The 14,974-nt window shown below is 39.3% G+C and overlaps 2 protein-coding genes across 7 annotated transcripts in view; one reads left to right on the top strand and one right to left on the bottom strand.

Moving 5' to 3' along the window:
- Positions 1-3,487, top strand: part of LOC148832841 (uncharacterized) — a 25,526-nt gene extending 22,039 nt beyond the window's left edge. For all 4 annotated transcript variants that reach the window (XM_088918993.1, XM_088918996.1, XM_088918995.1 and 1 more), the window contains exons 16-17: positions 176-287; positions 889-3,487. In XM_088918993.1, the coding sequence (XP_088775119.1) occupies positions 176-287; positions 889-1,067 (291 nt within the window). In that variant the 3' untranslated portion in view covers positions 1,068-3,487. The remainder of the gene's footprint in view (positions 1-175; positions 288-888) is intronic.
- Positions 1-11,567, bottom strand: part of ttc19 (tetratricopeptide repeat domain 19) — a 12,446-nt gene extending 879 nt beyond the window's left edge. Inside the window, exons 1-11 of one of the 3 annotated variants that reach the window (XM_088918999.1) lie at positions 11,280-11,567; positions 10,689-10,780; positions 9,154-9,264; positions 8,541-8,579; positions 8,384-8,440; positions 7,942-8,003; positions 6,803-6,897; positions 6,448-6,602; positions 5,565-5,579; positions 4,847-5,009; positions 4,311-4,470 (exon numbers count right to left, since the gene is read on the bottom strand). In XM_088918999.1, the coding sequence (XP_088775125.1) occupies positions 4,325-4,470; positions 4,847-5,009; positions 5,565-5,579; positions 6,448-6,602; positions 6,803-6,897; positions 7,942-8,003; positions 8,384-8,440; positions 8,541-8,579; positions 9,154-9,264; positions 10,689-10,780; positions 11,280-11,535 (1,191 nt within the window). In that variant the 5' untranslated portion in view covers positions 11,536-11,567 and the 3' untranslated portion in view covers positions 4,311-4,324. Of the gene's footprint in view, positions 1-3,075; positions 4,471-4,846; positions 5,010-5,564; positions 5,580-6,447; positions 6,603-6,802; positions 6,898-7,941; positions 8,004-8,383; positions 8,441-8,540; positions 8,580-9,153; positions 9,265-10,688; positions 10,781-11,279 lie in introns of those variants that run through there. The other 2 variants (XM_088918998.1, XM_088919000.1) reach the window with 2 other exon arrangements.
- Between the last annotated feature and the right edge of the window lie 3,407 nt (positions 11,568-14,974).

Genomic DNA, 14,974 nt, shown 5'->3' on the forward strand with positions numbered 1-14,974 from the left:
GCCCTTTCTTCTCTCTGTCACCCGTTTGGTGTACATCAACAATTTATCATACTCTGTCCTCTTAATGGGTATTTTTATTAAAAATATTCCCCTTTTCACTCTTTGAATTTAGGCTTGAGGATAAATGCATGGTCCCGGAATGGATCTTGTTCTGATTTCTGTCTGTATTTTTCAGGTGCTGGGCTTGGCCAGCACTCAGGTGGGCGACACAGTGGTGAGGTGTGGACTGCTGTACTGCACGCAGCTCCTGAAGGTCAACCTGAGTCGCACCCGCATCACTGATAAAGGTAGGAGCCTAGAATGGAGCAGTGGTGGCTCCTCAGGCGAAGCACTTGGGATTTCCGAATATTACATTGTCTACACACAGTTATCCCTTAAATTAGCAAGGAACCTCTTAAAGATTTGTCAGGGAGTCTTATGTTTTCACCCATTTGAAAAACGATGAAATGTTTGAATGGTAGAACAGTTGCTAATCCCCTTAAATGAACACAGCACTCAGGTTGCTGCTGGTATAGGATGGGGCAGGATGGGTGTGGAAATTGAGCAGTGTCCAAGTGGAAATGAGGAGGAGGCCTGCTTTGAACTGCTGGGCTTGCAGGGAAATGGCAGAGGCTGTGGCAGGGGAGAAAGAGCTTCCAATCAGAACACTGTGACAACTCAAAGTGAAAAGAGACCAGAGAGAGAAGGCAGGAAAAACACATTTTGTGACCAAATATCTGAAAGTATGGATGGCATGATTATCTTGTGATGGAATCTTGTGCTACAGAGGAACAGTCTCTGTCTCTTACTTTGCCTTTTCTGGTTTTGTTCCTGTGTTCCTGTCCTTGCTCAGTTTTTATTACCCTGACACTTTCCTCGTTATTTTCCACTGACTTGCTTTTTCCTCAGGCCTGAAGTGCCTGCGTCAGATGAGGCTCAACCAGGTCAATCTGGACGGCACAGGTGTGACTCTCACAGGTATCGCAAACCTTATTGCCTCCTGTCCCAACATCACCAGCATCCGTGCCAGCCAAACACGGGCACTGCCCCCCGAGCAGGTTTCTGACGACGATGACCTTGCTCCCTGATCTGTGGGCATCTGCCAGGGAAGGGGCTCTGTGGCCCTGGCACTAGAACTGCTCAAAGAGCAGTGAGGTGGGGTAACTGGCATGGGGGCCTCATGCAGGAGCCCTCTGTACTGTAGTCTGAGGTGTGATCTGGGAAACATCTGGACTGGGACAGAACCACAGTATGACAACAATATGACAATTGATATTGTTTTCCCTTTTATCCTTTTCTTAATATTATTCTTAATAGGGTGTTAAGTATTTATCACCAGCTAATATAATTTTCCATTGGTGCATGGTTGATGGTTGTAAGTTGTGCATAAGTTTGATTTCTCTGGTAAGGAACCTAGATTGATACCGATTATTAAAAGATTGTTCTGGCAGGAGGCACAGCACTGAGTTAATGTTCTCAAGTTTGAGGTTCTGGTGATGGTATATTTTAAAATTTAATTCTTCCAATTCCAAATTCAGTGTGATCCTATAGAGGCACTATTGTGGATTAACAGAACATTTATATTTCTTCTATTTCAAGAAGTCTTCTTTCAGTTTGGTATGGTAAGACTGTGGTAACATCACTTTTACTCTTCAAGATAATCGTGCATCTTGATTAGGAAGCAGGTTTGTGAAAACAGGCCTGGCTTCTGTCTTTATTTTCAGATTTTGAACAAGCTCAGGTTGCACACTTCAAATGTATTTTTATATGGAAAAAAAACAAATTGCTGATGAGAATAGAGAACTTACTTTCACACAAAACTGTAGAGCTTGTAAAGGTGGTTTAAATATCTCAATGTTTACCAAGGTGTAGAATGTTTTGCTACCTTGATCCTTAAGTTTTTTTTTAATAACTTGAACTATTTTTAAATTGTGATTTTAAACTCCACTGCAAAGACTTGTGATTTTTCTTTTAAATGTGAAAGCCTAAGCCCACCCATTTTATTTTCACAAAAGTGGAAAGATATGTAGCCTTGTTTGTGTTCAGTAGTTCTGTTGAAATTTTGTTTCTTAAGATCTGTATTATATAAAATGTACCCCCCTATAATCAAAAAAGAAAACACCTGTAGAATTACAAGCCACCATCTTAGGAAAAGATAAAATAAACTACAGATTTCACTACACATCTGTTCTAACTCTGAATTTTATACTAACCAGGTTCATAAATATTTCTGGTTCAGTTCTGCAGCACAGAAATACTCCAGGGTTGTCTCAGTAAAAAGGAACAAATGAGCTTTGATATTTGGAATTTGGGTATTTTGCTGCAGTGCGACATGAGAAGTGTCTGTAAATCCACTTACTGAATCATTTCCTGGTGCTACTGTTAGGGGACTTCTTTTTTTGACCCAGAATCCCTCCCCTTATTTAATCACTTACAAGGCAGGGCTGCCAACACTCTGTCTTTTAAAACGGTGATTGGAAAAGAGACAATTTGTATTCAACAAAACCATTCTCAAGGCTGGATCTAATAAGGTGAAGTTGTTTTAACTAAAAATATTGATCATTGTTATCTTTTGTGAATTCTTAAGGATTCTAAGTATTCTTTTCTGTTCCTGGTTCTGCCTCCCAAATGCCCACTTAAGTTACCCACTGCAGTAGAACCAGTTACATGCTTTCTATAGGCTGAACAGAGCAGGTATTTGTTACAGATACACAATCAAAAATAGAAGGGAGGTAGACAATGTAATGTTGTAAGCATGTTTGTGGTTTCCAGTCTGTATTTTGAATATTTAATGGACCAAAGGTTCAGAAATCCCATGAGCAGTACAAATCTAACAGTATAATAATTTTAACAATCTACGACTTTTTCAATACTTTATCACTCAGTTCTGAAGCCTTGGCATGGCTTGCTCACTGCATCCTTGTAACAAGACTTAATGCTGTACACTGCTGCATGAAGCAGAGCATGTTGATTAAGGTACCCATTTGCACAAATGTAGTACTCTCCTGCCTTGTTAGTGTATTAGCCTTTATTAATAGTTGCTTCTGTTGGTGTGTGGAGCACAGAAAGAAACCTGTTCCACTTAATCACAGACCGTTTTAATTGTTGAGAAAATTTATTTGAGTTTGATTTTTAACAAGTTCATTCCTTTTACTTCTTTGATTAAAAAAAAAAACACCAAAGCAAGGAACATGCAAGGCGTGTTGCATAGACAAATGTTACCTTACACTTCCCAGTACTACCTGGTAATTAGATACTGTTTGAAAAGTGGGTGTTTTGATTTCCTGAATTGAAATTTTAAGACTCAGTGGCATCAGGCTCATCAGGATCATATACAGTATAACCATCTTTGCCATATTCTCAATGAAGCAATGTGTGTATAGAAGCCTATATTTATATAGATATCCTGTATTTGAAATGTGGATTGCAATGAAGTACATAACAACTACCATAGGCAAATGCACTGTAAAAATCCACTGAATTGCAGAAATAAAATGTTTTCAAAAGTTTGAAGTAGTGCCATTTTGTTCTGTTCAATATCTGTTAAAATGAAAACCCTTTGCATGCAATGAATCTATTTCATATGAAGGCAAAGAACAGAATAATACTTTGTACAACTGATTTAACAAGTTTGCTTCAGCCACATAGTGAATCCGGGTTCTTCACGGTTTAAAAACCTGTAAACGGTCCATACTGGTTAAGCCAATAATTAAATCAGTTAAGATGGGTAGAATGTCTCCAAAACCTGGTATAAAAATCACTGAGCTGTGATCTTCAACACTACTACCTCTCAAAAAGTGAACTGGCCATTGCGCAGTAGGCAATTAATTTATTTTGCAAGACAAGTAGATAAAAGTAGGCTTCCATGTTTTTGATGATGGTTAAAGGGATCTCTCAAGAAATTTAAATTAATTCTTTAAATAAAAGGCTTATAAAAATATTCAGTGTTTGTTAGTAGCCCCAGTGCACACTAATAACAGCTCATTAGAGAACACTAGATGGAGTAAGAGATCCCACTGAGACCACTGTTTGTTAGTGACAAACAGGCTTTAATCTGTATTGTATTCTTCTTGAATTTCATAACTTGATGGAATCCTAGTCAAATCACACTTCTTTTTAATAGGCCGTTTTGCTTCAGTGTATATGGTTTTCTCTCTCTTCTAATATCTTCGTTTAACTGTTTATTAAACTTCCATCCCGTGTACCAGCATATCGATGATTGTGGACCATGTCCTTCATCCCCGTCTTCTTCCTGGACTCCCCATACCCTTCTCTCGCACTTACTGTGCCAAAGTCCTTGTACTCCCATGCATCCCTGTAAAGATCCATACCCATGTGCCGACTCTCAGGCGGTCTCCCCTTCTCCATCTCTTTCTCTGTTGCCGAGTTTCTCTAGCCCATCTCTGATCTGCTGCACTGCTTCACTGTCTCCTGTAGCCTGAGCCAAGAGCAGGGCCTCCATGTATACATGCCTAGCCTGGACCAGCTGACCTGAGACAGAGAGAAACAGCTTGTCCACATACACTTCTTGTACAGTTAATTTTCAATTTATGCTTCCAATCTACACCAGTTATGAGAGGCATTAAGGTGACTTATTTCACAGCCAGGTACTGCATTTTGCTGCCTCATCTAACAAACAGAGCACATGCCTTTTTTCCTAAAAGTGAATTTCAAACAAATTAAAATCATACCAGAATAGCAGTATGAGGTAGTATAAGCAGTTCAGACCTTAATGACTGTGACATGGTTTTTTTTTCCCTTATTAAAAAAACAGTCTAGCATAGGGGACAGGGCTTTGTAATATGTATTTGCCTAGGATGTGCACCCTGATACCCGTCTCTGGAGACCACAGCGCCAACCTCCTTACCCTGGTGCAACAGGATGCCTGCCATGTTGCAGAGTAGCACGTGCTGGTCTGGATGTTCGGCCTTCTTCGCCAGCTCCAGGGCCTGGCTCATCTGCTCCATGGCCTCCTGGTGCCGCCCCTGCAGGTCGAGCACTGTAGCCAAGTCATTCATCAGCACCACAGTCTGCACATAGACACGAATTAATGTTAGTTCAGTTATTATTTCTAATGATTTAATGGATTACATATGCATTTCAAACATGGACACAGAGGTTCGGTGCTGAATAGCACATGAGTATGCTCTTATGATTGCCCAGTCAGGTCAAAGAGATTACACTTCAGTTAAGTCAGTGGTATACCTACTCCAGTCCTGGAGGGCTGTAGCAGTTATGGGTTTCTGTTCCACCCCTGCTCTTGATTACCTAGATGAAGTGGACCGATTCAACATTTTCAAAAGAGACTGATATAACCAACTGGACTCTGGCCTTCAAGGACAGGAATTGTGGATCACCTCAGTTGATATGCTTGAGGACAGCATATGAACATTTACCTTCCATCCATCCATTTTCCAACCTATTTATTCAATTCAGGGTTGGAGGGAAGTCAGAATCCTGGTAAGCAACAGGCACAAGGTTGGATACACCCTAGATGAGATGCCAGTCCACTGCAAGGCACACAAAGATGCAAACACGTACACACTCACACCAAGGCCAATTTTTGCAGAAGCCAATTAACTTACTAGTATGTTCATAGGCTGTGGGAGGAAAGGGAAAAAACCAGAGCACCCATGTAAATATGGGAAGAACATGTAGACTCCACACAGACAGCAACCCAGGACCCCTGCCCTGTAAATCAGCAATGCTAACCAGTGCTCCACAGTTCTGCCCTTTACCTATCTGAAATTGACAGATTCACACTGCTTTTAATAGTACTTTGCAACTGTATTATACCCATCCATTTTCAGCAACCACTTTATTTATTAAAGGGTTGTGACGAGCTGGGAGCCAAACCCAGCAGGCACAGGGCACAAAGTGAGAACACACCCCAGGCAGGGTCCCAATTCATCGCAGGGCACACAGACACACACACGGTCATGCATGTATAACATGCAGGGAGAGACCAGTTAAGTGGACAGCATGGTTTTGGACTCAGAGAGGAAATGCACACAAACAAGGGGTGAACATACAGATTCCACTTGGCAAGATTCAAACTCAGGACTCTGTAACTGTGAGGTGACATAACTACTCACTGCCCCATCACACCACCCTTTGTATTACATATAAAAATAAAAGTCTTCTGTTACAATAAATACTGCAATTGTGTAAAATACTTGAATTTCAAGTAGAAAATAAAAGTTTTATATAAAAAAGTGATTACCTTCACTTTAATTTGTATTTTAATTTTTTGCAGATTTCAAATACCAGATATAAGCAGAAAATGTTTTCTGATGTTTTAAAAAATAATAAATGAAAACTACATGTCAAAAATAATTTTCACATATACCCTATACAGTACAGTATATATCTCCTAAGTGGTAATAACCATTACAAATTAGGCATCTTGCAAAGACACTTTAATCCTCTACCCAAGTGGAGACCACTTTCAAGAACGTGCCCCAGTACCTGAGGGTGTGCCTCCCCCTGCTCCTCGCGGCAGATCTGCAGGGCGCGAAGGTACTTCAGGTGGGCCTGATCCAGCTGGCGCTTTGTAGTGAGGTAGCGTGCATATGAGTCCAGGCACAGGCCCAAGAGAAGCCGTGTGTTGCTCCTCTCCTCCTCTGTGGGCTCGAGGAAAATGCCACTTCACTCACAGTTACAAGCCACTAAAGTTTAATGATTACTGCAAAATGAAAGTACCTCTAATAGGAACTTCATAAAGCATGGAGGGTCATGAAAATTGTTTGAAAAACACAAAACTGTAAGAAAAAACTATTGTGGTTGGGTGCACACACTGAAGAAGAAAGGTATGTCTCTTTACCAGGTAGGGTGCCCTCAGGGAGGTCCTTCTGCTTCTCTATCTTTGCCTCCAGAGATTCAGCACAGAACTCAAAGCCGTGCTCAGCCAGCTCGGGCCTGTGACAGACAGCAGCAGAGTGAAGGTGGCACAACTGGGCCTCCAGCAGAAGAAACACTTCACTACGTGGAGCAAAATTACATTTGCCTTTATTTCTCCACAAAACAGAGCGTTTGCCCAATTCCTGTGCACAAATCGGGCATGTTATAGTGGTGTTGCAGCAATATGAAGTGACATCACAGTATTTTAAGAGTAGGGTATTTCGACCAGCTGTATCACTGGTTTGGGAATTACAACACCTTAGACCACAAGGCCCTGCAACGAATTGTGAAAACAGCTGAAAACATTATTGGAGCATCCCTTCCTTCCATTCATGTAATCTATCACAGACACTGCATGCACAAGGCTTCCAGTATAGTAGATGACCCCTCCCATAAATTCTTTGCCCTCCTACCATCTGGAAAAAGATATCGCACAATACGGGCTAGCTCCACCAGACTCTGTTACAGCCTTTTCACATAGTCTGTTAGGCACCAACTCCAATTCCAGAAACAAGGTTTAAACTCCCCCAGTGTTTAGTGTATATTGTGTGATGCGTTTTTTATACTATTCTGTAACAGTTAAATTGCACTATGTATATATCACGTGTACACTGCCTCTGTTCCGGTGTCTTAGTTTGCATGATCTTATTTATTAATATTAGTATTATTAGTCCTGTCTACACTGTCTATGTCAGTGTCTTGTCTGTAATTGCATCGTGGGCCAGGAGGAACAATATTTTGTTCCACTGTATCATCTGTTCTTGATTTAAAGTTCTGGCCACTGATGTGTGAGCAAAGACTAAGAGAACCAAGGTCAGCAGTATAGACAACGGAATCATTTTCAGAGAAAAAAAATTGGAAAAACCTCTTTCCCCTCAAAACAACACTTTGCTTGATGGGTTGAAGGCTGGTTGAGGGAGTGGACTAAATAATTTGAAGAATAAACAGTGACAATGCTAAAACAGTGTAACAAAACTTTAAAAAAGAACTTCCATTTAATATTACCCATCAAAGAATGGTATTAATGGGGACCTACTGTGAATGGAGAAGGAATAAACTCACTTGTTCTGATAAGCATATATGCTGGCCAGCTTCAAAGACATCTCAATCACTGCGTTGTCATCCTAAAGAAGACAGAGGAACACACTAAGTACAGATGGAAACAAGATGGACAACTGTTCACATTTTGTGTGGGGAATTCTGTCTTTTTATAGCCAAGCAACTGCAGTTTGATATCACAGCTAACGGGCACACTGTGCAATATGACTATCCGAGTATCACACTGAATATTTAATTTTAGAGTGTTTTTTCAGTGCCTGCATGGTCCTTCCCAAGTTTGGTTTGAAACTAATGTGCATAATATGCACATGGAGGGGTGTAAAAATGAAATCTGAAGACTTCTTCCTAAAACTAAAGGAAATATTTTGTGAGTTTAAATATAATAGTTCAAACATTGGCCAGTAGTCTCCTAGTGGTGTAGATACCAGCTCACAAGGTTACTTGCCTCTTGTGCCCCGCTGGCCAGCAGAAAACTCATAGCAGCCTTGAACAGCTTCTCTGCCTGTGACAGGACAAACCACACATGACACTGTCAAATCATCTGCAAACATAGCACCTCAGTGAAAGCCCAGACCAGAGATCTCAAAGAGCGCCTGACTTACTTCTGGAAACTGGCCTTGAACGAGAGCAAGGTTCGCCATCTAGGAACACAGAACACATATTACTCACTAAAAAACCTTACTGTTTACAGAAACAGGTTTGTCATTCTGGTTGACACCCAGCATTTGCTGGATTTTAATTCAGTTGAGCCTTCAATTTAAAACCATTAATCCAACTACTAATTTGCTTCCTTGGCTGTATTCTGTCCTGGAGCCCCTGTAGCATATATATTCCCAGTATCTCTGGGCCTCTGTACTCTTATTATAATCTGTTGTCTCAATGACTATGAGCAGGAATATGCTCTTTAAAGTTTCTCTATCACAATAAAGTGATAGTGATAGTCTTACCTGTGGAGAATACAACAATAGAAATGAAGACATACAAAATAATTTAAGATTGTGTTATGAAGGACATTACATTAAAATACTGTATTTGATGCTTTCTTAGACTGAAGACAATCAAGAGGAATGTAAGATGTACAGTATATATACTAGTCTTAATACAAATATGTGGGATTATCTAACCCTTGTGCCTCCCTTCTATAGCATTCACGTGTGTAGCAGTATGTGTGTGTGCAGCGCAACACAGATGTCAGCTCTGTGGCAGGAACAGTACCATGCTGTACGTGTATGTGATGGCTTGGGTGTTCTTGGCCTGGTGTGCCAGTCGGATGGCCTGGTGCAGAATCCTGTTTGCAGCCTCCAGCTCCCCCTGCATGATGCTCAGCTGAAAAACACAGTGGAGTGATCAGCAAAGCACCGGAAGCTGCAGGTCAGTACTGTCAGCTGGGAGAATCTTATTCCCAAAGCCTGGTTGTTGTTGTAAGATGTCTGTCTCTTAGAGCAGTGACAAACCCCTTGCCAATCCAGTATTCCAATCCATTCACACCCAATGTAAAAGCAGTCTAGATTTTCAAACAGGTTGAAATGATCAGGTATGGTGTGGATTTAAAACCTAGAATGATGGTGTTGGGAGGCACAAGACATGAAAAATGCTGGCTTATAGCACTGAAACACTTTTTACCATGAACTGCTGAACTGCACAAACTCGTTCCCCAGCCTATCTGGGGAAGCACTCGGCACTAGGCAAGGTACATCCTGAATAAGACACCTGGCCTTGCTGCATCTCAAACTTTGTTTAAAACATCATAAATCCAATTATCCTTGTATGTATTGATGACACTCAATTGTCCCAGGCACTTCACAGAATAAAATATAAATATAAATAACAACAGTAATTCAAATACACAATTTCTCAATCACAATGAGCTTTGTTTAGTCACTTTCACAATTTTCCATCTACACAAATTAAATTAAAAATGCAGGACTGTTTACTAGGGATGACAGAGAAGGGGTGGAGAATTACTTTGAACAGATAGGTACTGCCTACTCATGATAGTAATATGTTAAATTTTCAACCTCTCTCCCTTATTAAACAGCCTGGAGAGGTTGTTCAGTGTTTCAAATACCTAGGAATAGTAATAGATGAACATTTAAACTGATCTGCATTTTTAAGAAGGCTAGTCAGCATATATTTTTGATTATGAAGTTGAAAGTGTTCGGGGTGAGTCAAAGCATTTTAGAGAGAGTTTATAGAATGTTAGTAGACAGCATCCTTACTTTAAGCATCACAGTGTGGTATGGTAGCCTGGGTATTAAGAGTAAAAGGAAATTGACCAGAATTGTTAATACTGCTAGTAAAATAATTGGTCGACCAGAGAAGAGCAGAGAAAGAGTTAAATCAAATGTATTATATTGCAGTTTAAAGTAAAGTTTCATTTATTATTATGATAATTAATGACCCCTCCCACTCTCTTCTTTCCAATTTTCAACAGCTACTGTACCTTCAAGGAGGGGTTTTTAAAGGCCTATGGCCATAAAAAATGTATACAGGAAATATTTTGTCCTCTGCAATTGGTATATAATAATATATATATCCACCATTCTGGATAGACAATAATATCAAGATAAACCTATCCTAAGAGCATAGGACATAGAGCTGTACCCTCCTTGATCTCCCACGGAGCAAAAAATGTCCTGATGGATTTGACATTTCTCTGCCATCTTTGTAAAGAGATGTCAAATGGACACAAAAACCCCCAGCACGTCATCTAATGAAATAAAAACAAACATGATTATGTACCTAAATACCTTTGCTCTCTTAAGAAGCAGAATAATATCATCCTCTTTCTTCTTTTCTTCATCTTCAACGTTATCGGAGAATTGGGTAAAAAGAGAGAACGCTGAAAGAAAACGGAGAGACATAAAGTACAAACCCTTCCTCTCCAAATTCCAAGAATACAGCGCTTCAACTTGTAAACTTTTTGCTGTGCTCAAGACAAGGTTCAAGAGGGGCTCCAGTTGTTGCACATCTTAAAGACTCGTAGTCATATTTTATCATTTATAAAGCAAGCTGCTATAGAAATATTAAGGCTAAAACTCCTTCTTAATCAGGGAAAGAGTCTAGACTAGTATTCTAGTATTAAGAATCTAACTACAAGACGATAAAACGAATACAAACCGATCTTCAATAACAAATTATATTTTTAAAATCCTGTTTTAATTACTGTAAAGCTCCTCTATATAAAAAAAATGCATGAATCTCTTGGAGCAGTCTTCTATCTAAAGAACAACATGCCCTGCTTTTTATAGCCTAGTACCGTACATACATACGATAAGCATACTCCTTACATAGAGCTTGTAACATAAAACATGGCATAACAAAAATAAAATCTCACTTGCCTAAAATTCCCCAAATTTGTAAAGTCAGACTTCCGTCACTAGCAGTTTTAGCACCAATCCCAGTAGTACAGAGTGTGTATGACCTTCTGTACTTCGTTACAGCTGTAAGTGACAGAAATCTGTCTTCTCGGTTCGGTGCGCGCCTCTCTACGCAGAGCCGGAACCGGACACCCTGGGTTCGTGTCCAATCCAGTGCCCAGTGTCGAGCTCTAGCTGCCTGGACCTGGAACAGACGTGAAACACGACTCAAAAACATCCCGGTACCACAGGCAAACGGTAAAACGCAGTAACTTAGTTGGCTATCACGTGATGGGGGGAAAGTACGCTATCTCCACTGTCATATGACTATAAACGCTTAAATAGCCAGTTCTTATTTTACCGCACCTGTAACGACTACTCCAGTTTATTGAAATGATCATTTTAATTCACTTTTCTGTGTGTTTTCCTTGATTCTTTGTAAGTCAATTGTAGTAGTGTATATAATGTGTTTTTTCGCTCATCAGAAACGAAGCCCTTGTGGTCTTTAAAAGTGCTACGGCAGACAATGGTGTCTGGAATCACTAACAGCTTCAAAACAGAGGGACGAATCGCACGTGTAACCCAGGCTTTGTTGAATAACACACCAACCCAGTATCTCCTAAGGGTAACTCTGGACAAAACTAAGTTGGAGCTGGACAGAAAATGTACAAGAAAAAACCATGGGGAGCTTTCAATCAGGTCTTCAAAGTTACAGAAAGAATAAATCTAGGGTCCAGAAAGCGTATAGTAAAAACTAAAGTTTCACAAACGTAGAGCAAAACGACGAAGCAGTGAATAAAAACACTTTTTTTCTTTGTTCAGAAGGAAACCTAAACTGCGGACAAAGGTTGAAATTACAATAGAACATCACAAAGTAAAAAAAAAAAACATCAGCAAAGGAATGCTTTTAGATTCTCCAGTTTCTTTTGAAGGTCCTGCTGTAGCAATCTTACCATGGTCATTGTAATTGCTATTAGGTTTAAATATTTCAAATCAAAAGTTATGGGCGGCATGGTGGTGCAATGTATAGCAATGCTACCTTGCAGCACTGGGGTCCTGGGTTCAGTTCCTAGGGTGCTATCTGTGTGGTGTTTGCACAGTGTGCTCCCTCTGTGTTCATGTGTTTTCCCTCCAGATGCTCTGATTTCCTCCAGCCGTCCAAAGACCTGCTGGTGGGTTGATTGGCTTCTGTTAAATTTGCCCTGGTGTGAGTGTCAAACCCAACCCATGTCTCCAGGTTTCCATTTGTATTTACTTATCAAAATGTTTGTTTTTCAGCTGTAAGTTGTGTTAAATTGTGCAAAGATTAAACCAGAATTTATTTTACATGTCCTTATATCAGGCTATGAGGCACAAAATGTGTTACTTTGGAAAAGGTGTGTAGACTTTCAATAAGAACTGAATCTGGAAGTGCATTTAAAATAAAGAGAGAAGGAGGCTCTGTGTTACACGAGGTCATAACCTACAGTATTGCATGCTGTTTTCAACAGATGACCATTAATAGTTGACACATCCACCCTTAACCTACCATTTTGTCAGAGGATGGGGCTATGCTGAAGTACTTCAAGTTAATGACTTGAAGTGAATCATTGGCTTTCAAAAAAAAAGAAAAAGAAGGGTAAGGGGATAAAGGTAACAGAGAATTAAAAGTTTAATTGTGGCAAAAAACATTATTAATTTTAGCTACTTGCAAGGACAGACACGGTAAAGACCATCTTTTCTTATCCTGTATATTAAGTATATAATTAACATAATTATGCTTAAACAGCAGTGCTGGTAAGTAAGTGTACAATAAGCTGGGATTGTTGATAGGCGCTCAGCTGAACTATGTGGCATTAGGACTGATTTTGTTTAACTGCTTTTGTTGTGGGTGGTGCAGTGGTTAGCATTGATGCATTGCAGTGCTGAGGCCCCGGGTTCAATTCTAGGCCTTGTGTGCTGTCTGTGTGGAGTTTTCATGTTCTTCCAGTGTTCTTGTGCGTTTCCTCCCACAGTCCACAAATATACTGATAGGTTAATTGACTCCTGGTGTGAGTATTTGTGTACTGAGTAATATGTAATTGAGTAATATGTGCCCTGATGGACTGCTGTCCCGTATAATCATTTACTTCGTGATAATATCGTAATTATGATCTTCTCTGTGATAATAGTTATTTTAACAGGTACGATGAATAAGAAATCAGTAAACACTTTGAAGAAGTAGAATTTATCATTCAAAAACTTTAATTTTCTTATTTTTTAAATGTATAGATGAGAGGAAAATGTGGAACAGTTTTCACTAAAAACCCTTAATAAACTTCCAAAGTTTATTTGGAAAATAAACTTAATTGGAATGACATTTATTTAGAACAACAGACCATTGCTTAAATTGAAAAAACATTTTGTAAGAGACACTTTTAGACCATTTTTCACATTACCAAGGACATATAGTGACAACGATACTAATCCTTGGCAAAAGTCAGTTTTCATGATGTATACAGTAAATGTGGTTAGAATGAGAATAAAGTCAGTCCTAGACAATTTATCATGTGAAGAAAAAAGTATAATCTCTAATATTTTTTTTTCATTTTGTACTTATCTTTAATAATTAGATACAAAGCACTGCTCATGAATTTAAATCATGCTATAGATTTGTCCTATAGATTTGCTATAGATTAGATTTGTCCAGGACTGGGTTATTTTTAGCATCACAATCTCCATTTATTATTATAAAATGGTATTGAGAGAAATGTATTACGAAGAAAATTTAAATCTAGTGCATTCATGGCATAAACCAAAGCAAAAGCAAATTTGATGCCATTGAATACACAGTGTATAAATAAAATGTCCGCATCTGTTTGCCTTAGGTCTGTACAGCACTAATTAAGTCACTTAGTTTTGTTTGTAGCAGAAGAATATGCTGCAGCCTGGAAATGTTTAATGTGACATACGTACATGTCTTTATATTTAAGGTGTCATAATTGTATTAAGGCAAATGATGTCCTTTTACAATGTAAAAACATCCAAATCTTTAGTACAACTATGGAATTTCAGTCTTGGACTTTGCAATTAATATTTTCCACTATTGTGCCTTGAAATAGTAGATTAAAGATATTATTAAATCTATTATTTCAATGCACCAATCAACTTGTGTCTATTAACCAGTTCTTAGTATAAACATAATTTCCCCAATTCTCTCTTAAGTGGACCTTTATCAAAAGTGATCTGAAAGTACTATGTTATTCATACAACTGTTAACTACAATTGTCTGCTATGAACCTGAATGTGACTGATACAGGACCCTCACTGTCTAGCAAGACGAGCAGGTATTCTCTTGGGAGATACCCTGCTGTGTACTGCACAATCCATTCATGGTCGGCTTCCTTCAACGCTCTTGTGTTGCTTCATCTTTTGGCATGGAGAACAAGGTGATTGAATTACTGTTTCTGTTGTAGCGTTCACCTGCCATGGGCACCGAGATATTATACTGCTGCCATCTTGAACGTTTAATGCCATTTTGCACAAAATGACAGTATCAGTCCTCTTCTGGTTCACAATATTTTAGACACAGAAGAGAAAAGGACCACTTACCAGGGCTCCCAAGAGATTGAAAAAATAAACATCAAGGATTTAATGTTGCCTTATCCAAACATTTTTCCTTATTTTGTGTTTAACCACTTCTGACACGTGTGGAAATG

Source organism: Atractosteus spatula, chromosome 6 (assembly GCF_055471065.1).
Source record: "Atractosteus spatula isolate fAtrSpa1 chromosome 6, fAtrSpa1.hap1, whole genome shotgun sequence".
Classification (NCBI taxonomy): Eukaryota; Metazoa; Chordata; class Actinopteri; order Semionotiformes; family Lepisosteidae; genus Atractosteus; species Atractosteus spatula.